Here is a 24183-nt window from a genome sequence, read left to right as displayed (position 1 = left end):
GGCTAGTAACTGTAAACCGAGTTGTCAGTTTGCCATTCAATCTGTTTGCAATATTACCAGCTTACCAATTTTTTATTAATATAACATGTGCAATTTATTCTTCAAGTGCAGTAAGTACTGACTATGTAGATGAAACACTGAAGTATAAAGTTGTTTGCTAGCGGCAACCTTTTCATTAGTTATGCATTAATGTGGAATTATTCAGATGACTTTTACTTCTGCAGAGATTGTGCATATTGAGTGATATTAGTGGATTGTAATGACAGACACTTGAGTGGCCTTTTTACTTTTGAAATATTCTGAAATGGGCAGTTTTGTCATTAATGTTTTGTTTTGTTTCTTACTGGAAAAAATGTTCAAAATTACAAATGTAAAACACATTGTAACAAGTGATGCTGTATTATACAAGGAGTATAATCTAGTACAATTAGGAAGGTGAATTAAAGAACACATGCATGTATGCATGGCCCTAAACATGTGTGCAAGGGGCCTATGGTTTGAAAATGGCCAAAAGGTAAAATTTATCCTCCACATTTCAAATGCATTTTCTTTGAATGTGGGTTCCAATGCCTTTTCAATTAAATGTGAGTTTCAAGCGCAGATAGGTTTACTGTTAATGCTAAGTCTGTTTTCATTGTGAGACTGTATTGTTTTGTTTAGCAAATGTCTATCTGTGTTTGTGCTGTAAAATTTGAAATAGTTTTAAATTAAATCCAAATATCTGTAATCACTATAGAAGTAAAGAAGAAGATAGTATGTACACTGAGAGGTTTGATAGTGTTTATGGTAAGAAGATAGTATGTACACTGAGAGGTTTGATAGTGTTTATGGTAAGAAGATTGTATGTACACTGAGAGGTTTGATAGTGTTTATGGTAAGAAGATAGTATGTACACTGAGAGGTTTGATAGTGTTTATGGTAAGAAGATAGTATGTACACTGAGAGGTTTGATAGTGTTTATGATAAGAAGATAGTATGTACACTGAGAGGTTTGACAGTGTTTATGGTAAGAAGATAGTATGCCCACTGAGAGGTTTGACAGTGTTTATGGTAAGAAGATAGTATGCACACTGAGAGGTTTGATAGTGTTTATGGTAAGAAGATAGTATGTACACTGAGAGGTTTGATAGTGTTTATGGTAAGAAGATAGTATGTACACTGAGAGGTTTGATAGTGTTTATGGTAAGAAGATAGTATGTACACTGAGAGGTTTGATAGTGTTTATGGTAAGAAGATAGTATGTACACTGAGAGGTTTGATAGTGTTTATGGTAAGAAGATAGTATGTACACTGAGAGGTTTGACAGTGTTTATGGTAAGAAGATAGTATGCACACTGAGAGGTTTGACAGTGTTTATGGTAAGAAGATAGTATGCACACTGAGAGGTTTGATAGTGTTTATGGTAAGAAGATAGTATGTACACTGAGAGGTTTGATAGTGTTTATGGTAAGAAGATAGTATGTACACTGAGAGGTTTGATAGTGTTTATGGTAAGAAGATAGTATGTACACTGAGAGGTTTGATAGTGTTTATGGTAAGAAGATAGTATGTACACTGAGAGGTTTGATAGTGTTTATGGTAAGAAGATAGTATGTACACTGAGAGGTTTGATAGTGTTTATGGTAAGAAGATAGTATGTACACTGGAGAGGTTTGATAGTGTTTATGGTAAGAAGATAGTATGTACACTGAGAGGTTTGATAGTGTTTATGGTAAGAAGATAGTATGTACACTGAGAGGTTTGATAGTGTGTATGGTAAGAAGATAGTATGCACACTGAGAGGTTTGATGATGTTTATGGTAAGAAGATAGTATGTACACTGAGAGGTTTGATAGTGTTTATGGTAAGAAGATAGTATGTACACTGAGAGGTTTGATAGTGTTTATGGTAAGAATATAGTATGCACACTGAGAGGTTTGATAGTGTTTATGGTAAGAAGATAGTATGTACACTGAGAGGTTTGATAGTGTTTATGGTAAGAAGATAGTCTGCACACTGAGAGGTTTGATAGTGTTTATGGTAAGAAGATAGTATGTACACTGAGAGGTTTGATAGTGTTTATGGTAAGAAGATAGTATGTACACTGAGAGGTTTGATAGTGTTTATGGTAAGAAGATAGTATGTACACTGAGAGGTTTGATAGTGTTTATGGTAAGAAGATAGTATGTACACTGAGAGGTTTGATAGTGTTTATGGTAAGAAGACAGTATGTACACTGAGAGGTTTGATAGTGTTTATGGTAAGAAGATAGTATGCACACTGAGAGGTTTGATAGTGTTTATGGTAAGAAGATAGTATGTACACTGAGAGGTTTGATAGTGTTTATGGTAAGAAGATAGTATGTACACTGAGAGGTTTGATAGTGTTTATGGTAAGAAGATAGTATGCACACTGAGAGGTTTGATAGTGTTTATGGTAAGAAGATAGTATGTACACTGAGAGGTTTGATAGTGTTTATGGTAAGAAGATAGTATGTACACTGAGAGGTTTGATAGTGTTTATGGTAAGAAGATAGTATGTACACTGAGAGGTTTGATAGTGTTTATGGTAAGAAGATAGTATGTACACTGAGAGGTTTGATAGTGTTTATGGTAAGAAGATAGTATGTACACTGAGAGGTTTGATAGTGTTTATGGTAAGAAGATAGTATGTACACTGAGAGGTTTGATAGTGTTTATGGTAAGAAGATAGTATGTACACTGAGAGGTTTGATAGTGTTTATGGTAAGAAGATAGTATGTACACTGAGAGGTTTGATAGTGTTTATGGTAAGAAAATAGTATGTACACTGAGAGGTTTGATAGTGTTTATGGTAAGAAGATAGTATGTACACTGAGAGGTTTGATAGTGTTTATGGTAAGAAGATAGTATGTACACTGAGAGGTTTGATAGTGTTTATGGTAAGAAGATAGTATGTACACTGAGAGGTTTGATAGTGTTTATGGTAAGAAGATAGTATGTACACTGAGAGGTTTGATAGTGTTTATGGTAAGAAGATAGTATGTACACTGAGAGGTTTGACAGTGTTTATGGTAAGAAGATAGTATGTACACTGAGAGGTTTGATAGTGTTTATGGTAAGAAGATAGTATGTACACTGAGAGGTTTGATAGTGTTTATGGTAAGAAGATAGTATGTACACTGAGAGGTTTGATAGTGTTTATGGTAAGAAGACAGTATGTACACTGAGAGGTTTGATAGTGTTTATGGTAAGAAGATAGTATGCACACTGAGAGGTTTGATAGTGTTTATCTTAAGAAGACAGTATGTACACTGAGAGGTTTGATAGTGTTTATGGTAAGAAGATAGTATGCACACTGAGAGGTTTGATAGTGTTTATGGAAAGAAGATAGTATGTACACTGAGAGGTTTGATAGTGTTTATGGTAAGAAGATAGTATGCACACTGAGAGGTTTGATAGTGTTTATGGTAAGAAGATAGTATGTACACTGAGAGGTTTGATAGTGTTTATGGTAAGAAGATAGTATGTACACTGAGAGGTTTGATAGTGTTTATGGTAAGAAGATAGTATGTACACTGAGAGGTTTGATAGTGTTTATGGTAAGAAGATAGTATGTACACTGAGAGGTTTGATGGTGTTTATGGTAAGAAGATAGTATGTACACTGAGAGGTTTGATAATGTTTATGGTAAGAAGATAGTATGTACACTGAGAGGTTTGACAGTGTTTATGGTAAGAAGATAGTATGTACACTGAGAGGTTTGACAGTGTTTATGGTAAGAAGATAGTATGTACACTGAGAGGTTTGATAGTGTTTATGGTAAGAAGATAGTATGTACACTGAGAGGTTTGATAGTGTTTATGGTAAGAAGATAGTATGTACACTGAGAGGTTTGATAGTGTTTATGGTAAGAAGATAGTATGTACACTGAGAGGTTTGATAGTGTTTATGGTAAGAAGATAGTATGTACACTGAGAGGTTTGACAGTGTTTATGGTAAGAAGATAGTATGTACACTGAGAGGTTTGATTGTGTTTATGGTAAGAAGATAGTATGCACACTGAGAGGTTTGATAGTGTTTATGGTAAGAAGATAGTATGCACACTGAGAGGTTTGATGGTTTGATAGTGTGTATGGTAAGAAGATAGTATGCACACTGAGAGGTTTGACAGTGTTTGTGATAACTAAGGAGAAATAGCCAAATAATGGGACGCTGAAATGGCTGTGTGTGTTTGTGGGGGGTAAGAGGGGTCTGCTGTTTATGGGGAGTCCCAATACAATGGGCCCCATCTGACCATGATCTATCTCTGCCTGTCCATCATAAATTTCTTTGATTTTCTAGTAAATCACTGAGGATTACGGTAAGTTAGTAATGCCAGAATTAGAGCTTCATACTGTTAATGCATGTTGATGTAAAATCTATTCTTCTAAAAACTTTCTAAGTGAAGTAGAGCACTATTTGTAAACTGTCCCTGGTATTGGTCCTTTCTTCCCCAACCACCCCCAAATCTGCAAGCAAATAAGGTAAGAGGTGTGCTGCCGTCTGTTTGACAGTGCTCTCCCTATGCACTTTACTAGCTTTGAAAGCTGACAAAGTACCTTGTGCCTTTTTTAATGGCAGTTCATGAACCATATAAAGCTCTATGCACTATGAAAAATTATGATTGTGTCTCACCAGCCCTAAACTTTAAGTATATGTTCCCAACATGCACACCAAGATTTACCATTTGAACCTCTCTCAAGGTTAATTTCTTGGTATCCATGTCTGGACCACAGTTACGATTATGATTACAATTAGAGACCCAATCACATACCTCTATATCGTTTATGTTATGTTGTGTTAAATTATGTTATGTTCTGTTGTGCTATGTTACATTATGTTATGTTTTATGTTGTGGTGTGTTACATTATGTTATGTTTTATGTTGTGATATGTTACATTATGCTATATTTTATGTTAGGGTGTGTTACATTCCATTGTGCTGTGATATGCTATATCCTGTTACATTATGTTACATTACAGGTTATGCTAAAGATTACTGATCTGCAATCAAATACTTATTAATGTAATCAGCGAACAGTGTCTCACTGAGATTGCATGTCTTTTTGTTGAATCACATTTTGCTGAATCATAAATCATTGAAAACATTACGTGAAAATTAATTTCACTGCAGACCAATTTCCTTGAATCCAAATTTAATAGACCAGTTATGGAGCTATAGTCCTTTAAAAAAGTGCTTTTTTGCAAGGAGCAAGCATGTCCCCTTAGTTAAATAGTATCTCCATGGTTGCACAACCATGGAGGAAAAAAGACCATGCACGCAGTGAATCATTGCTGGTGAATGAACAGAAACTACATCAGCAGTGACTGTCTATAGGCAACACTGATCACATTTAGCAATGGGCCAGCTAAACATTTATATACATTTCTACATAGCTCTAGTTGTCTATTGCACTGTCTCTACAGATATATATTAATTGTGATTCAATTAAATGAGTTTTCAATGAAATATGTTTTTAACAATTGTTTTTCTACGTGTTATGATTCAGCCAAATGCTAATTGCTCAGTATATTAGGTTGATGACCTCATTTGAGGTAGAGTAGTAAAGAAAACAATTCTTTGCATATAACATGTACTTTCTTTTTCATGCTAGATCAGCAATTTACAGTCTCTGGAAATATTCCAATTTCAACCTTATTAGCACAATTGGAATTTAAAGATACACCGAAGAATTATAAAGCAGGATTGTCCTTCAGAGGAAAGGTAATATCATATGTTAGGAGTTATCAGTAAAATAGTCAAATGTTTAAATGCATATTGTACTGAGGAGGAGTAAGAAAAATAAACGCATTCTTTACAAAAAGCACACCTTAACCCAACTATCGTTGCTCAGGCAAATGCTTCCTCAGATATTGAACCCAACAAGATCCTTCCAAAACTTCCCTCCTGGAAGAGTAGTCACCTTCTAATGGCAGTCACTTAACTTCCTCCTCCAAACTGTCTTAACAGTTTTATATCCCTTCTTCTTACTGTTTCCTTAGCTGCCTGCAACTATAAAACTATTGTTATTCTTGATGATTTTAACCTAAACAACCTATGATCCCTGAAAAATAACATTGCTGAATTCCTAGCCAATATCATTCTAATGTAGTAAGTCAATGATCCTACTCACCAAACTCTCCAAACCAGCAATCACTCTCTCCTGGATCACCTAATCAATAACAACCTCCCCATCATCTGTAATCTGTATGTTCATCCACCCTCATTCAGTGACCAGTACCTAATAACTTTATAAATTATCCAGCTGAAAAAAACTTCCCCCAAACTAGTTACCTTCAGAACCAGATCCACCATCATTAGAGAAAATCTAAAATCACACCTGGCAACTTTCAACTGGTCTATTATTACAAATTACAGAACCCCAGTTCATTTGGCACAGCTCTTAGACATATCGCACTTCATCTTCAAGACAAGTTCTTTTTTGTGTCACACATTCCTTTTCAAATACAACAAAATCCTTGGCTAATCCCTTAACTGAAAGCTCTGCTCAAACTTAAGGACAAGGCCAACTGACTTTCTCAAGGAATTCACACACCTCCCTACATAATACTGCAGCCTCTACTCCCCCCCCCCGACTCACGCAGCCCACCTCCTTTTATCCCCATCTTGTATTTTAAGAAAATTTCTGACAGAGACCTGTGACCCCCTTCTAGGACTCATTCTCCTAGGACACATTCTCCTAGATGCACCTGCTGGTGCATATAATCTACTTCCTTGGTTTATATCACTCTGCAAAGACTTACTTAATATACTTTTTCTACTATTTATAACCTCTGCTTAAATCAAAATGCCAGCCATACAGAAACTGCTCTTACCAAACCCCTTCCCAAACAGCCTCAGCCAGAGAATGCCTCCCATATCCACCTTATCTCCATCCTTACACTTTGAAAATACCCGAGAAACTAATCTACAGTCAACTGTTTTCTTACATCCCACAGTACCACATGCTCTTTTAAACAGCATGGATATTAGGCTGAAAGAGCACAATGACAACATTATAGCCACTTACAGATGACATCCTTTTCAACATGGATAAGGCAAACCTTCAGGAGGTCTCCCCATTGTAGCCACAGCCACTAAAGCAACTAATCTATTCTACAGTCCATTGAAAACAAAATCTGCTCATTCATTTCCAGTTCCCCTTTTCAAGAACACCACTGCACCACCCTCTCCAAAGCCAAAGGGCTACCAGTCTCCTATAGAGTTGATCTACTCCTAGGGTCTCTTCTTTTCAAAATACTTCAACCAGATGCCTTTCCATCTCTCCCAGTCAAAAGCCTTTATAAAATCACCCCCCTAAAACCTTCACAACTTCTCCCAATTAACTTCCTCACTCCAGACACCCCAAACCAAACTGCACTGCACTGAGTATTTCTTCTCCACTCCTGCACTCAAATTCTGGCAATCCCACCGCTTCACCCAAAAGAAGTCTCATCCTTTCCCAAGCTCAGAGCACAGATCAAAAGTTGCATCCATCAAAAATCTGACTGCAAGTGCTTTTCCACTGGACACATCACCTAACTCCTCCTCACCTACATCACTCCAACTTTGACTCTCTGTCATCACCTGCTGCTTCCCTCTCGTATTTACTCTAGCATTATTTCATGTTTGTTTTTCTTCTTTGTTAATAATATTTACATAGTTTCAGTTGTTAATGGGAATATCTAACTTTTGTGATTACTCCATATTTTGAATGTCTTGTGTTTTATTTATTCATTTATTTGTTTTGTTTTTTTGTGAATTTCTTCACCTGATCTGTGCCTGCCAATGGTCTATTATGATCAGTGTACTACACAGTAAACAAACTAAATAAAAATAAATGTAAATCGATGAAACATTTTACTTTTTAGAAAGTGTCATTGGAAATTATGATATAATAATAATATAACAAATAGCCACATTGTACTAAATAACAGTAAAACTAGAATTCTCTTTTTCTTATAGCAGAACATCAGAGTGTATCAATTGAAAGAAATAATGTCATCTGTGTACCACATTATCAGTAAATGTAGTCATGACTTGCTTTCAAGAGGTGTTTCTATTTAATTATAGGTTTCTGCAGAATGACAAAGTGGCCAAAATAATTAATGACTGTAGTGGTCATAGTCAGACACTTGAGCTTAAAAACCTATGAAGCCAGTAATTGAGATAAATTTTAAAAGCTGATTGATCTAGCCAGGCATCAGTATTTCTTATAATCCATAACAGCTTCTAGTGGCTTCTGAAGAGTAGACAGAAACATGCTTTGTTTAACCAGGTGGGCCCTGTGGCACAATACTCATTCTTCATTTGGCTTCCAAGATGGCTGTACACTAGCTCCCTATATTGTAAATGGTTCTCCCATTCACCTCCTTTTGGTTTAATGGCTACTTTATCTAGAATTCCAAACCTAAAAGAATTAAACCCTGGACATACAACAGACTGCTTATATAGAGAACTGTTACTATTACACACTGAAATATCATAGTTGTGCTTGTAAATCTTTTTCCTGAAAGCTCTTTTGGTCTTTCCTACATAAAATGATGAGCATTTATTACATTTAGCAGTATACACAACCCCAGAGGTACAACAGTTTCCTTTAAAAATGTTACAGAGATATCACTGACAACCAATGAGTTTCCCTGCAAAATATATAGACATCGTCTATAATGTCTGCATTTCACTGTATCACCGTAAAACATCCAGAAATTTTCATAGTCACCTTTTTCAAATATATTTTTTAGATTCTTTGAAACCTTACTTATGAACCTTGGTTGGTTACACTCAATTGAAAAAGCTATGGGGTTAGTTGTAAGCATAGTCCAGTCTGTCTCAATAATAGTTCTAATTTCTTGATATTCATTATTGTATTCCAAAATCATAGCCATACCATATTTTGAAATATCCTTTCTAATCTTAGGGGAATTTGCTAAACCATTTCCAAGTAATGGTTTGTATTTGGTCTACCATAAGTCCAAAACTTCCCCCACACTGCTGTCAACAAACTGCTTTGAGTAACCTCTGTCATAAAACATATATTTTAGCTTATCTATTTCTTTAGATAAAGCTTCTAAGTCAGAAATCATTCTAACCAATCAAATGACTTGTCCATTAACCAGACTTCTTTTTTTGTTTCACAAGATGTGAAGTGGTAAACTGTAAATAAGCATTATTGAAGGGTAGATTTCCTATATATATTGGACTTAAAATCTCCTTCGGTCTTGAATATAAGTAGTATCTAGGTAGTTTACCTTCTCTTTGTCATAATGAAATGTGAAACTTAAAAAGTTGGCAATACTATGTGAATAATGAATATTTTTTTTTTAATTAGAAACCTCTTTATTAAATTATCGCTTATGACATAGGCGATCATGGATTTGTAAAAATGAAAACAAACCATATTGACATAATCTTAGTTGCAAGCATTTTACATCACAAGCCATATTGACATAATTTTTGTTAGTCAAACATTGCATAGCTCATTCAAATCTTATCTTTTTTTAAACCTCATTCCTCTCATGTATGTACTGTTCCCATATTTCCTCTTTTTTCCTATATAAATTTCTCCTACCCTTTTCTAAAGATCCCATTTCCAGTTGTTTTATCTCTGTTACTATATTCACTACTTCTAGTACAGTTGGTTTTTGACTGATTTCTATTTTCTAGTAATTGCTTTTTGGTAGCCATCATAATTAGATTCAGCAAGGCCTTACTATGTCTAGGCAATTCTGATTCTGTATCATAGCTCAGAAAAATAATTTCCCTAGTTACACAAATTTGCTCACCCAGTATCTCTGATCGAGTAGTCTGAAAGGAATCTTTAAAGTCTGTTAACTCATTACATTCTAGAAAATGTTCCCAGTTACCTCTTTCTTCCCCATCACACCTCCAACATTTCCAAGAATGAAATCCTAATTATTCTAGATTTTGTTGCATATTTGGAGACAAACATATACCCCTCATTGTTTTTTTGTGAATTGCTTATCCAATCTCTCTTCTCAATCCTTTCTAACCTCTTCTGAATGATTCTTATAGTTATCATTTATTGTTTTATATGCTCTGGTAAATATTTAATTTAACAGCAGCTTCTATTCTAGATTAAACTACAAAACTGTACCAGCACTGATCTTTTGTTTAGGAACCCCCCCTGTTTCTTTCTCTTTGTCTATACTGTGATATCAGTCCTTGATAGCAAAGTAAATCTCTAACCTGCAGTCCAAATAAATTATTGGCATCTTCCCATTCTATTACTTTTCTTTCAATAGTTATTCTCTCAATACCTTGGTTCCTTTGCTAGTTTTCTTCCAATAAACATCAGTCCCCTCTTGCCTATTGTCTGTATCTCCAGTTGCAGTCATCCCTGTTGGCAGAATCTCCTTTCTCAATTCCCATGTTGGCTTAGTTCTTTGAATACATTTTGCCACTTTATGAATTTAATATTCTGATTGATTATTCTTATTCTTCTTAAATCTGCCTCACAAATCTCAGTATCTCCTCGTTTCGTACCTCGTGTTTCATTGTTATCCTTTTCCACTTTGAATTATAGATTTCCACTTCTGCTATGAATAGGAGCCTTAACTGTGCAGCTTTGAAATACCCCATTCAAATCAGGAAATCCTAATAATTAATATATTGTTTTGCTAATTCTTCTAACACATCCCATAAAATAAATATATCATCTAAAAGTCCAAATATACTTTACAAAACTGAAAAAAAATCCACACTTAACAACATATCTTATTTCCCAGGTTTATAAAACCAAATCTGCATATATTGGGGCACACACTGCACCCATTGCAACTCCTGATACCTGCTTGAAGAACTCCCTTTAAAACATATTTATTTTCCAACACCATTAACATACATTCTTCGATCAATTTGATATTATCTGTATCCAAAAACTGCTGCTACAGCCTGCTGCTCTTTGTTTGCAGACATCATGGCTTTTGTAGTGTTACAAAGACATGCATCTGGAACATTTCTCCCCGGGCCTCCGATGTAAATTGGCTTTGTTCCAAGTCGGACTTTCCCAGTAAACAAATGTTAAGTAAATAAATAAATAAAATATTGTTTCAGTTTATCTTTTTGTGTGTATCTGACTCCCACTTACATGTGCCAGGCTAGTACTACAAGATTCACCAGATAAATGGTGAAGTACACAACATGCTAATGAAAGTGTCAACCCATGAAGCAGCCACAAATCCAAGAAGGTAATGCATCAGTTAAGTCCTTTGTCTCCAACAGGGATACAGTAGTTAGATATGTGTCCTAAAAATATGCCTTTCTCCACTCTTGTTAGAGGACAGCAGAAAAAAAGCCTTGCCTGTCCTCTCCTACCCAGCCAACCTTTTAATATCAAAGCTTTTAGTGAAACCTTTGTTGTTAGTGGCACATGTATATAGTCAGACCTTCTGCCAGCAGGCAGGCTTTATTTAGGTAATATTGAAGTTTTCTGTTTCCCCTGGTAGCTAAAAATCATATTGTTATAATGGTACAATTGATCTTCGTACTGCTAGTTCTTTCATCCAGAGAGAAACAGCTTTGGATGCATCCCTAATGACTTGGATTTAAATAGCTTGTAAGGACACTAGTACAGCCAGATGGGAGGGGTAGGAGTGAAGGGCTAATGCAGGTTTGTGCATTCTGGTGGATGGCAGTGACTGAGAGTCTAGTTGGCTTGGAGAGTGCACCTGGTAGAAGTCAAGCCTGAGCACAAGACAAGGTAGGTAAAGATTGTAAGAGGTAGAGAGTGCTCTGGAGGCTAGTCAGCCACCATAGGTTGAAGCGAGTAAAAAATACAAAACAAAAAAAAAAAAAGAAAAAGAAAAATAGCTAATCAAGGATGATGACAGCCAGGGCCCCTGACTCCCTCTTCTCAATATCTGGTTTTCCTCACTGGAAGAAGTAACACTCCAGTGGGGGTTATAATTGAAGGGGAAGTAGGAAACATAACAGTCAAAGGGGTGTGGAGAACTTTTTGAAGATGAAGATGTTAAAGGCAAAAAAATTGGTCTCCCAAGTACCGAAACAAAGGGCTATAATGTCACATTATGTAGCAAGTCAAAATAATGACTTTAAAAAAGGATTGAAACTGGATAAGAGAAACTGATGTCTTTAGTGCTGGTGAAAATGTGTAGACTTTTTTGGAAAAGCAGCATGATCCTGAAATAAAGCTCATAACAAAAGCATATAAAGAAATGACATGGGGTTCTTGGTTAAGACAGAAAGGATATGCATTTCAAAGGTAGTTAAAACTGGCCTGAATAAGAATGGTAAGTATACTAAATGGTAATTAAACTAACAGAAGGGACTGAGATATGTGGCCATACCTCTCAAATGTCCAGATTTTTGCAGAATTTCCAGATTTTTGACTCATATTTTTCTTCTGTTCCTCATAAAATTTGTGGTTTTCTAGAAAACCACTGTGGACTGAAGCTACTAAATAATGAAAAGCATTTGAGTTTCAATGTTCTTGTCCTTTACAAAATGCATGCTAACACAAAGCCTATTGTTCAAGCAACTTTCAAAGTTGATAAGATCAGTATTGAAAATCTGTCCCGGCTTTTCATCCTTTGCTTCCCAGTTATTTTAGGCTTTATCCATATTCCTTGTGCTAGGAGGTTAAGAGGACTGTATTGGGGTTCAGGGACAGTTTTCACTGTATGCAGAGTTTTTCTGTGTAGTTCATTGGCATGTGCAGGGTGTTGCAGAGTCAGGAAAAGCATTTCAGCGATTAGTTTCATAATGTTTTCAAATGAATATCTAAATGGTGCTAAGCAGTGGTGTTGCAATTCAGAAACATGACTGATTTAAATTGCTCAGTGAAATAAGAAACTGTAAATTAGCACAGCACGTTGGAAAATGTCAGCATGCACAACCCAAACGTTAAGAATCACAGGAAGATAGGAAGATTAGTTTAATGGAATTAACATTGTTTAATCCAGACAGTGCCAGAAACAGGTGCTTTAGGGCAATGTCCACAACAACCCCATACATCACATAACAAAATCTGACTAGCAAGTGGCTTAGCATCTCCAAATGGACAGGGGGGGGGGCTATTTGGGGCATGTGATTACCAGATACAAGCAAAACACACGAGTGGCATGGCTAAACAGAACTGTTTAATGCATACTGAAAGCAGTGCAGGCAAAGGGTATAAACTAATGCAAAATACTTTCAATTAAAGCTAAAAAAATCACCTCTTACTTCATGGATTTGCTAAGGTATGAGTGTTTGCCACTCTTTAACTAAAGGGACTCACTAACAGTATTGTTGCCCTCTACTTTATTATATTGACTGATTTATTAAACACCTTCTACTAATCCTTCCATTTGTTTTGCAGCTCGCAAATTGTACTTTTCTTATATTCTTACTTTTCCTTCAACTAGCAGTATATATATATATATATATATATATATATATATATATATATATATAGATAGATATATATATATAAATATGATTAAGACACAGCACACATCAACACCACATCAAGTTCGACGGATTAACATATCATCTCAGAGCAAGCGTTAAAGTCACCAGGTTCACATGGTAGCACCTGCTGCACAATGAAAAGGATTAAAAGGTAAGGTAACCTTACGAAATAAGAAAGAAACGAATGACGACAAAAGAAAAAACGAAAAGCTACCATGGGTCCCTGAGGGGAAGATCATATCCTGTGTCGATGATGTGGAGTGTTATGATTTGACTGTGATGTGGAGTTGAAGGTGAGGTGAAGTAATATTAAATAGTATATATATATATATATATATATATATATGCATATATACATTCTTCAGCTGAGGTGCTACCACATCCGAACTCTCCCTTTGCTCCTATAAAACCATATTGTAAACATCTGTGTTTGCATCTGCTCTATTTTATCATTTCAACTCTGATTTTTCAGTTTCATATTTTTTGATTTTCAAATACATGCTTTTTAACTTTATTGAACAATGTCAACTTAATTTGCTTTGCAAAAGATATATTTTAATGTTATACTATTTTTCCTTGATGCTTTCAGCTTTGGCTAGAACTTCTCTCTTCACGTCTCCACTGAAAAGGGGGTCATTGAGCTCAGACAACATAGGTCAACAAGTGCTAACAAGCAAACAAACAAACAAATAAATAATCAGGGACATATCACACGATGTCAGAGTATCAGCAGTATCAGTGTCTCAACAGGTAGCGGTTTATCCATACAGCAGTTGCCTGAATTCATGCTCCTGCCTTTTTAATTTCTCCAAATCTTTTAGGTTTCTAATACCATGATGGGAATGGACCCCATTCCTAAGTCAAAGTATGATAAAAGTTCATGAAATTAGTACTGTTTCAATCTTTGAGGTCAGTCATAAGTGCTCTTTGCAGCACCTGCAATGTGCCCAGCAATAACTCCTTCTGCCATCCGTGCGTGGTTACTTGGATTGGTAACATATCTATATACGATTGTAGATTCTTTTTTATAAGACCCATTGCTCCTACTAGTATTGGAACTGCCTGGTTAATTTTCTTCTACATTGCTCTCATTTCTGCCTGCAAACCATATTTTTTGACTTTGTGTCTCTGTGGATGCAACACATTGTAGTCGCTGGGTGTGGAGATTTCAATGATCAGTGCTACTTTTGTCTTTTTTCATGGACCACTATATCTAGTTTTCTAGCATCTGTCTTTTGAACTGTTGGTAAAGGGTGATCCCATGTGATATAAACTTCATCATTTTCTATGATGCTTTGTGGCCTATGTTTCCAGTGTTTTTCAGCCACTTCAGTATGATAATGTTTGCACAATCCCCAATGCAACAATCTTGCCGCAATATTATGCCTTTCAGTATGCAGTCCTTCTGCCATTAGTATGTCACAACCAGCAATGAGGTGTGCCACTATTTCCAGTTTGATTTTACAAAACCTACATTTGTCTGTTTCTCCTACATGTTCAATGGATTTTGTAAACCAACGTGCATGCAGCCCACTATTTTGGGCCACCAATATTAACCTTTTCTCTCTTGGTTTTAATTCGCCTCTCCTTAACCATTCCTGTATTTGTACCTGATCAACATGAGGTTCTTCCAGAACCTTTCTTTACTTGCAACGTTATTTATCCATTTTTCACATTTTTTGCCTTCTCATCTGGTCCTTCATCCTATATTCTTTCTTTTGTTTTTTAGCACATTCAGTTGCTGCCTGATTTTTATCTACTTCTGGTATGAATTCCATTCCTGCTTGATGCCGATATGCTTCTGCTAGATTAAGCAGAGACGTCATCTTAGATTTATTCTCCTCATGTTTCAAAACTTTCAATATGTTTGGTTGTTGTCAGGTCAGCAGATGTGTGGAGTCCCACATTTGCAGATCTCTACATGTAATCAGTTTCAAAGAGCCCCATCCCTCCTTCAGAATGGGCAATATATAGTCTTGGTATGCGCTGATTTTTATAAATAATTTGGTGAGCATGAAGCATCCGTCTTGTTTTCCTGTCTAATCTATCCAGCATGTTTTGGGGCCAGTCAGTCACTCGAAACCTGTAGGTTAGGACAGGAAGAGCAAATTGGTTTATAGCTTGGATTTTGTTCCTAGATGTCAATGCTGTTTTCGAGATTAATTTAAATATTCTAAAGTAAAACAATGTCTTTCAGTTTTTCCTGGTTAGGGGTCGCCACAGCAGATCACCGGTACACAGATTGATTGGCAGTAGAGTTTTTATGGTGTTGAGTTGCCAGCCCACTGCCCAACCTTCACAGAAGGCACACACACTCTCGCTCCTACCTGCATGTCTTTAAAACTCACTCAACCACAGGGATGATATGCAGACTCCACACAGAAGGCACTCCAGATGAGAATCAAACCTGAGAACCTCTTGCTGTGAGGCGACAATGCTAACTGCTGCAACACTGTGGCCATGTAATTTAAGACTTCTAAAGCATTCCTTACTAAGTTTTATTTGCATTTGTTCATGTTTTATTGTTGATCCTTCATCAGTTCTGAAATGTTTATACACTCCCTCTTGTTCAAGTTCTTTTATATCACAGTCTTGTCCCAAACTGATGTTTTCCTGGTGCTGCAGTTTTCCTGCATTAAACCAAAAGTTAGGTACTGCATCTGGGCCTGGGATTTTTTAATCAAAGGCTTTTCTTAACTTTATTTCAATTCCTCTGGCTGTTACTTCATCCCATTTCAGATCCTGCACCTTTAAACTTCTTATTCTTTCTTTTACTTCTTCTATCCATTTAACATCTTTGTTATGTTCCACAGGATCTTCATAGATACTTCTCCAAAATGTTATCTGTTTCTTCTTTTTTTTGGCAGTCTTTCAATTCCTTTTACCTTGTTTCCCAATTCTCTATAAAACTTTTTTGGGTGATCAATACATTGTTTATTTTGTACTTTTCCTTTATATTTATCTGTGTATCTTCTAGGTTTTTCCACCTGTGCTGAGATTTTAAGTTTGTTATTTGCAATAGTGCATGATAGATCCTGATCTGTTCTAATACTGTGCATTGCTTTTATAACATCTGTCCTTCTTAGTATTTTTGTTGATCTGTTCCTTCTATATTCTTCTAACAGTGATACTTCTTGCCTTAATTGCTTTATAGTTTTCCATATTCAATAATTCTATGATGGTATTTGATTTTTCCCCTTCCTTTCCCTCACTACCCTGTGTTCTTATGGTAGAACTTTATCAGTTATTAATTTAGCTGCACAGTAATATATCCTGTTTACTTCTGTGATATTAAAATCTTATCCTGTTCAATAAATTAAGCGTTTCTACTTCTGTGAACATTTTTCTTTTGGAAGTTACTTCTGTGATATCACATGGATCTCTAGGTACAGTCCTAATTACTGCGTTCATTTGTTTTATCAAACTTTTGTCTTTTTGGGTTTTATTGACCTTCTGCAGTCTATTTCTTTCATTGATCTTAATATGTCTATCTATGTCTATTAAGTCAAGCAACTCTTGTCTTAGCTCATTTTCTTCTAAACTGATGGCACATTTTTTTTTCATTTTCCATTTCCTGCAGGCATTACTATAGAAAGTTTTATAGCATTTTCCTGTGGTACATTCTCTTCAGTTTCATCCTGTGCCATCCATTGCTCTGTCATATGGTAACTCACTGGCCTATCACTCCTCAACATTGGCTGCATCAGAGTTTCCACATTTTCCTGTTCCGTTACTTGCTGTCTAGCTTCATGTGAATGTTTATACTGGTTTCCTGATATGGCACCTGACCAATTGCTTCCTGTTCCATTGGTTTTCCCTTAATTTGGATATCCATTGCTCTATCCTTTTGTGGTGCTTTCTGAATTAGACTTTCTACATTGAATCCTTCACTTTGCAGCTACTCCATGACCTCAGTTTCTATTTCTTTAACTTCTCCATTATTGATCTCCTTTTCTTCTTTGTCTTCTTATTTTTTTTGTATTGTAAAGTTTTCCATGTCTGGATTCCTTTGCCTGTATTTCTCTTCAAATATCTTTGGACCTGCTCTTTTTGTATTGGTTAGATGTTCATCATGTTTCACTGTTGCAGTGATTACAATTGGGTTATCCTGCTGGCAGGCTACCTGCAGTCGGCCTGAATTCCAAAGTCCTGGTACAGCGTCGGTTGCTGTCACCTCCTCCCTGACGTCAGTGCACCAGGGGAATAAAAGATGCAGCCGATGCCATTTTCTTCAGTCTTTCTTGCCCAAAGCAAAAGCAGTTCGCAAGTGCCGGTCGGCCGACTCCTGAGATTTTTAAGTTCGAATTTCAGATCCAAAGTCTTCATTAAAGCTAAGTACCCCATTGGGAAAACTTTTTTCTTGCTCCAGACCAATGTTAGAAAAAGTTAATAATTGTATTTCTTGTGGGAAGCAAATACCTCATAAGGATTTTCATTCTTACTGTATTCCTTGCCTAGGCCCTGACCACGACATTGCTAGTTGTCGGTTTTGTGCTAGATTTAACCAATGCACTATTAAGCGTCGGTACGATTTTGCATTTCATTATTTTGGCAGAAGATTTACTTATATAATGCCGTCAGAACAGCCGACTACCAGAATTTATAAAAAGCGCAAAGACAACGAAAAGGACAGGCATCCGAGGTCCAAAACCAACGACGAGGCTTCTGCTAGGCCAGTCGCCGGTTCGCCGGTTCTAAGAGAGGCGCTTTCGCAGCCCCTGACACCCGCTACCTCAGAGCCACAAGCCGCTTCCGACTCCCACGTGGAGCTGACTAGGCCACTGGAAACTCAAGGTATTGGACCCTCGGAAACTATTCCCTCAGATGGGTCCGGAGCCGCTGAGCAGGCATCGGCTTCTGAGGGTGTTTGCAGGCCTACACAGTTATATGTAAAAATGACTTCAGCTTCAAAGGCAAAGACTAAAGCACCTCTAAAGACAAAGAAACAAGTACAACATTCCCCTGGACAGGCCTCCATGCCTAAAAAACAGACGCTTAAAATGGCCGAAGACCTAATTACTTTGATCAGGGGTTCCCATCCCCCTCCAGATAAGAGACCTAGGCAAGAGACAGAATATGAATCTTCAGATCAGGTTTCCATTTCCTCTGATTCCTCTTCTGAACAGGGATACTCTCTTCCTCCTTATGAGGATTCAGATGCTGAAGAATCTATCCCTTCAGCCTCTCCTCCTGAAGATTATTCTTTTGGGGAGACCCTGCATACTATGAGGGAGCATTTTCATTGGGAGAGGCAAGATTACTCAGAATCTAAGAAAAGGCTCAGAGATTTTCTTTTACTACCTCAGCACAGGTCTCTTGCTATTCCTCCTGTTTTAGACATTGTAGATGATGTGCTTATAGAGTCCAGTCTCACTCCTGACTCTTTACCACCAGCTCCTGTTAAGCCAGACAGATACTACATGGTTCCTGATTCACATAAATTTCTTTATAAAAACCTTGCTTCTGACCCAGAAACTATATCTCAAGGTCCCAAAGGGGTCAAGGCGTTCACTGCAAAAAACCCTATCCCCTCTGATAGGGATTCAAGGGCCCTGGACAGATGTGGGAAAAAGATTTACACTTCTGCTACTTTGGCTGTAAGGGCCTTAATTTGTCAGTTTCATATGCTTAAATATCAACAATATCTTATGTCACTACTAAAACAGAAAATGTTGACAAATTCTGAATGTGCAGAAAACAAAGAAATGCAGGATTTATTGCATTCAGCTGAACAAGTGGGAAAGCATACTTTGCAATGTGGTTTTGATTCTCTGGTGGCCTTCTGCAGGGCCGCTGTTACGGGTTCTGTCATTAGGAGGCATGCTTGGTTAAAGGAACAGAATCTGCCTGATCATGTCAAAGCAAAATTATTAGATGTTCCATTACAGCATGATACCTTGTCTGGTGTTAAAGCAGAGGAGGTGTTGAAGAAAATGGAGGACAAAGCTAAATCTATTCAAACAGGCAAGGATTTCTTACAGGTACAACCTCCCAGATTTAACAGGAACTGGCCTGCAAAAAATTGGTCCTTTCCAGTATCAGACAGGCCACAAAGAGGCAGATAAGGATGCCCCAGAGGCAGATCCCAGCCCCAGGGCTCATACAGGCCTAAACAATGGGGCGCTTCTACCTCCAAAAGCGGAGAAGATAAATCACAGCCATACAGGAAACAGTCTCAATGACTTTCCCCTGCCAGCACGAAGCACTTATCTTCTGGCAGCCCCTTTAGGGGGAAAACTAGCACTTTTTCACAAAATTGGCACATGATCACCCAGGACAAATGTGTTCTGAATATAGTTTCTCAAGGCTACAGGTTCCATTTTCACACCCTGCCAAGGGCAAACGGAATGCCAGACCTGCCACGCAATCAATGGGCAGAGGCTCAAAAATAAGTTTCAGACCTCATGGACATGAGGGCCACTCAGCGAGTGCCACAGTAAGAGCAGGGACTAGGATTTTGCTCAAGACACTTCTTGGTGCCCAGAAAGGACAATGCATGGAGACCAATACTGGACCTGTCTATTATAAACACATTTCTGGATATTCCGAAATTCAAAATGTTGACTGTGCAGCAGCTTCTACCCATGCTGGGCAAGAAGGCATGGCTTGTGACTTTAGACCTAAAAGAGGCATACCTGCATGTCCCAATCCAACATTCATGCAGAAGATACCTCAGATTTATAGCTGGCTCAATGCACTACCAATTCTCTGCACTGCCCTTTGGCTTATCTACTGCACCCAGGATCTTCACAAAAATGCCTGGCACCAGTAATTGCATTTTTCAGCCAAAGAGGAATACAAATGTATCCTTACTTGGACAATTGCCTTATTCAAGCAGAGAACAAGGACATTTTACTACAGCATCTGGCGTTTGTAAAAATTTTACATGCCTAGGGTACACAGTAAACAAAAAGAAATCAAAACTAGTACCCTCACAAGAGATAATATTCCTGGGTGCAAGCTTAAATACAACTGCCCAGATGGCTTATCTCACGCCAGACAAACAAAGACAACTGACTACTTATTTCAAAATGTTGGCAGCAAAGACCCAGTTATCTGCAAGAAAAATTCTGCAGGCTTTGGGCTTCATGGCATCCTGCATTCTGCTAATTCCATATGCAAGACTGCATATTTTATTTATTTATGTAATTTTATTTTACATTTGTTGACCGGGCTAGTCCAGTTGGATATATGTCCATTTTCAGTGGAGGCCCGGGGAGAAAAGCTCCAATGGTTATTACAAGTTTAAACAGAAATAGTCATAACAAGATGAAATTTATAAACAAAGTGAGTTAGTATATGCAAACAGAAATAGCCATAACAAGATAACATTCATAAGCAAAATGAGTAAATACTTGCAATACACAAATTTGATAATATCAAAACATAGAGTAAATAATAAATTGTCTTACAAATATGGTAAAATAATTTTTTTTTTTTTTACAATGGTCATACAGTATATATATATATATATATATATATATATATATATATATATATATATATATATATATATATATATAGGTTCAGACAGTGGTGAGTTCTGAACATGGATCCTGTAGCAAATCGAGCAACATTATGGTAATATGTAGCAGGTTTCTTGAGATTATTTTTAGAGAGATTAGTATAAATAGGGGAAGCATATAGAAGGGTAGAGATAAGGTGAGATCTGGCTAAGGTGGTCCGAGCTTCAGGTGTAAGGAAGGGTTTGATTCTATAAAGAGATCCAATCTTTTTGTTAACTACTTTTATTGTGTTGTTGATATGAGAATCAAAATTGAGATTGTTGTCAATAGTTATTCCTAGTAGTTTTGTAGTAGAATCAGGAGAAATCAGAGTGTTATCAGTGGAAGTAATAGAGAAGTTTAGAGGGGTAGATTTACGGGTAGGTGAGAACAGTAACAATTTGGTTTTCTTGGGGTTGAGGAGTAGGCAACGGTCAGAGAACCAGTGTTCAACAGTGGTGAAAGCTTTTTGGGTAAGAGACTGTAGTTCAGTTTGAGAGGAAGGAGTGCAGATTATAGTAGAATCATCTGCATATTGTATGCAGGTAGTGTTAGGGATAGCTGATTGGAGGTCATTAATAAAGATAGAAAATAGGAGGGGGCCTAGGATAGACCCTTGAGGTACACCTAAAGAGATAGGAAGGAGATTAGATAGTGAATTTTTCCAAAGTACTGCCTGCTGATGGTTTTCTAGGTAAGATGTAAACCAAGTTAAGGAAGGGGGCTCAAGTGCGAGAGATTTTAGTATGTGCAGAAGAAGTTTATGATTAACCATGTCAAAAGCTTTTGATAGGTCTATGAAGATAGAAGATGATAGATTATTGTTGTTGCGGTTATAGTTGATGGAGTTGGTAAAGGAGAGTAATGCAGTGGTGGTACTGTGGGAAGGTCTAAATCCATGTTGACAGTTCGCAAGTAGGTTGTTATGGAGAAGGGGTTAAGTAGTTGTTTATGGATAAATTTTTCCATGATTTTAGCTATAGGTGATAGCAGTGCTATGGGACGAAAGTTTGAGAAGTCATTAGAATTGCCCCCTTTGTGTAGTGGGATGATGTGAGATATCTTCCAGATAGAAGGGAAAATTCCTTCATTTATAGATCTATTTATCAGGATAGAAATGGGATAGGCAGTGGCTTTGACTCCTATCTGCAAGAATTCTGCAGGAAGTTTGTCTGCAGAGGGGGTGGTGGGTTTAAGTTTTTGGAGTAGAGATAAGATAAAGGAGGTAGATACAGGTTGTAAGTGAAGGGGAGGATGAGTATTTAAAGTAGGTGAGAGTAGTTTAGAGGTGTCAGGAGATAGGTGATTTGCAAGAGTTTGGATGGTATTGGTGAAGAAAGAGTTGAAGTCATTAGCTATTTGTATGGGATTGTTTGGGTTAGAGTCCTGGGTGTTTGGTGTGAATGACTGGCCTGGGGATAAAAGATTATTAATACTGGCCCATTAGGTTCATTTTTGTCGGTTTGTTGTAATTGAAAGTAATAGTTCTTTTTATCTGTCAGGATGGCTTTTTTGTACTGTTTCTAAGCTCTCTGAAGTTTTGGTGGTCAGTTAGGTTCTTAGTAGAACGCCATTTATCCCAAGATTTATTTCTGAGAATGATTTTTTGCTTAGTATTGTTGGTTAGCCAGGGTGCTGCTTTAGCTTTGGTTCTAATAGTACGACTTGGGCATGGTGATCTAGGATAGATAGGAATGTAGAATTGAAGTATTCTACAGCTTCAGTAAGTGGGAGATATTTTAGTGGGGACCAATTATATTGGCTTAGTTCAGCTTGAAACTGTTCAGAGTTAAATAGTTTTTTTAGAATGTAGTGTTTTGTAAGTGGTAGGTAAGGTTGGGTTTGTTTTGTGTCTAATGATATAAGTTAGTGAGTGGTCACTTAGATCATCTGGAAGGGTGCCTGATTGGTAGGTTTGTTGGGGAGTATTAGTAAAAATCCAGTCTAAGGTGGTTTCATTATTGTTGGTTTTATTAGTTCTGGTAGGACTATTAATGAGTTGTTTAAAGCCATATAGGTTTATATGGGAGGTGGGGTTAGTACTGATACAAGAATACCAATCGATGTTAAAGTCGCCTAAGACTAGTGTTTCTTGAGGGAGGTTGGTATAGAGTAAATTGAGGATATATTCAAGAGTGTTGATATTATTTCCTGGAGGGAGATATGCACAGATGATATTTATGGCTTTAGTAGTATTGACTTGAAGCTTGGAGCTGATTACTTCGGCATTGTTGTGTAGGGTAAGTCAGATTTATAGTACTAATTTGGAGTTGTGTTTTACATAGAATTGCTACCCCTCCTCCCTTTTTGGCAGTACGATCAAGTCTAATGATGTTATAACCAGGTGGGGTAATTTCATTGTCTTTGACTGAAGGCTTTAGCCATGTTTCAGTTAAACATAAAATATCAAATTGATGGACTTCTAGAAGAGCATGGATTTGACTAATTTTGTTACAAATACTTCATATATTGAGATGGGCAATAGAGAGAGACTTGGTGGGTATAGAAAATGATAGAGATGTAGTTTTGTCTTGTATTTTGTATGTTTTGGTTTTATTATGGTGTGGGCCTGGATTAGGATGAATGTCTCCATCTAACAGAAAGTGGAGGAGTTTTAAATATTTTGGTTGAAGAAGTTTGTAAAAGAAGTCAAATATTTTCCTGGGTTTAAGTTTCCTTAACTTGAAGTGTGCTAGTCTGTGGTATTTGGCTAGTAGGTAGTTGGATTGTGTGGTGAGGTTTGAGAAGGTAGGGGAGAGAGGTGATGTAGATGTAGAGGTGTACTTAGAGGGAAATGAAAGAGAAGAGTTCAGTAGGTATTCATAGGAGGTTAGGAGGTAAGTAGTTATAAGAGAAGATAGAAGTGATAAGCAGATAAGCATTTTAAGTTGTGGAGGGATGAATGATATACACATATTAATGTGCATGGAGGTTAGCAAAGAGTTGAGATGTAGTTTGAAGGTGTGGTGTGGGGTAGTGGTATGAGAAAGTAGATGGGGGAGGAGGTGGCTTAGTTAATTAGTAGGTGTGGTGTACAAAGAGAGGGTTGGGTAAGTTTGTGATGTTAGGTATCTGATTGGAGTGGGCAGGATAGGGTGTGTTTACTAGTGGTATAAATGTAGGACCACTGGGGCCGGGTGGGAATTGGGGGCAGGGTAGGGGAGCAGAGTGAGCCCGCAGGGCAAACTGAGCGGGAAGAGACAAGAGAGAGGACTATTGAAGATGACAATGTGTAGAGCAGGAAA

The 24183-nt window shown here is 37.1% G+C and overlaps 1 protein-coding gene across 1 annotated transcript in view; it reads left to right on the top strand.

The window, feature by feature from the left end:
- LOC122808161 (alpha-2-macroglobulin-like) overlaps positions 1-24183 on the top strand; it is a 1492450-nt gene that overhangs the window by 1304880 nt on the left and 163387 nt on the right. The window contains exon 10 of the mRNA XM_044079133.1: positions 5614-5723. Within this exon, the coding sequence (XP_043935068.1) occupies positions 5614-5723 (110 nt within the window). The remainder of the gene's footprint in view (positions 1-5613; positions 5724-24183) is intronic.

Source organism: Protopterus annectens, chromosome 8.part0 (genome assembly GCF_019279795.1).
Source record: "Protopterus annectens isolate FY-2018-M chromosome 8.part0, PAN1.0, whole genome shotgun sequence".
Lineage (NCBI taxonomy): Eukaryota > Metazoa > Chordata > Ceratodontiformes > Protopteridae > Protopterus > Protopterus annectens.
This window is presented reverse-complemented; position numbering and strand designations above follow the sequence as displayed.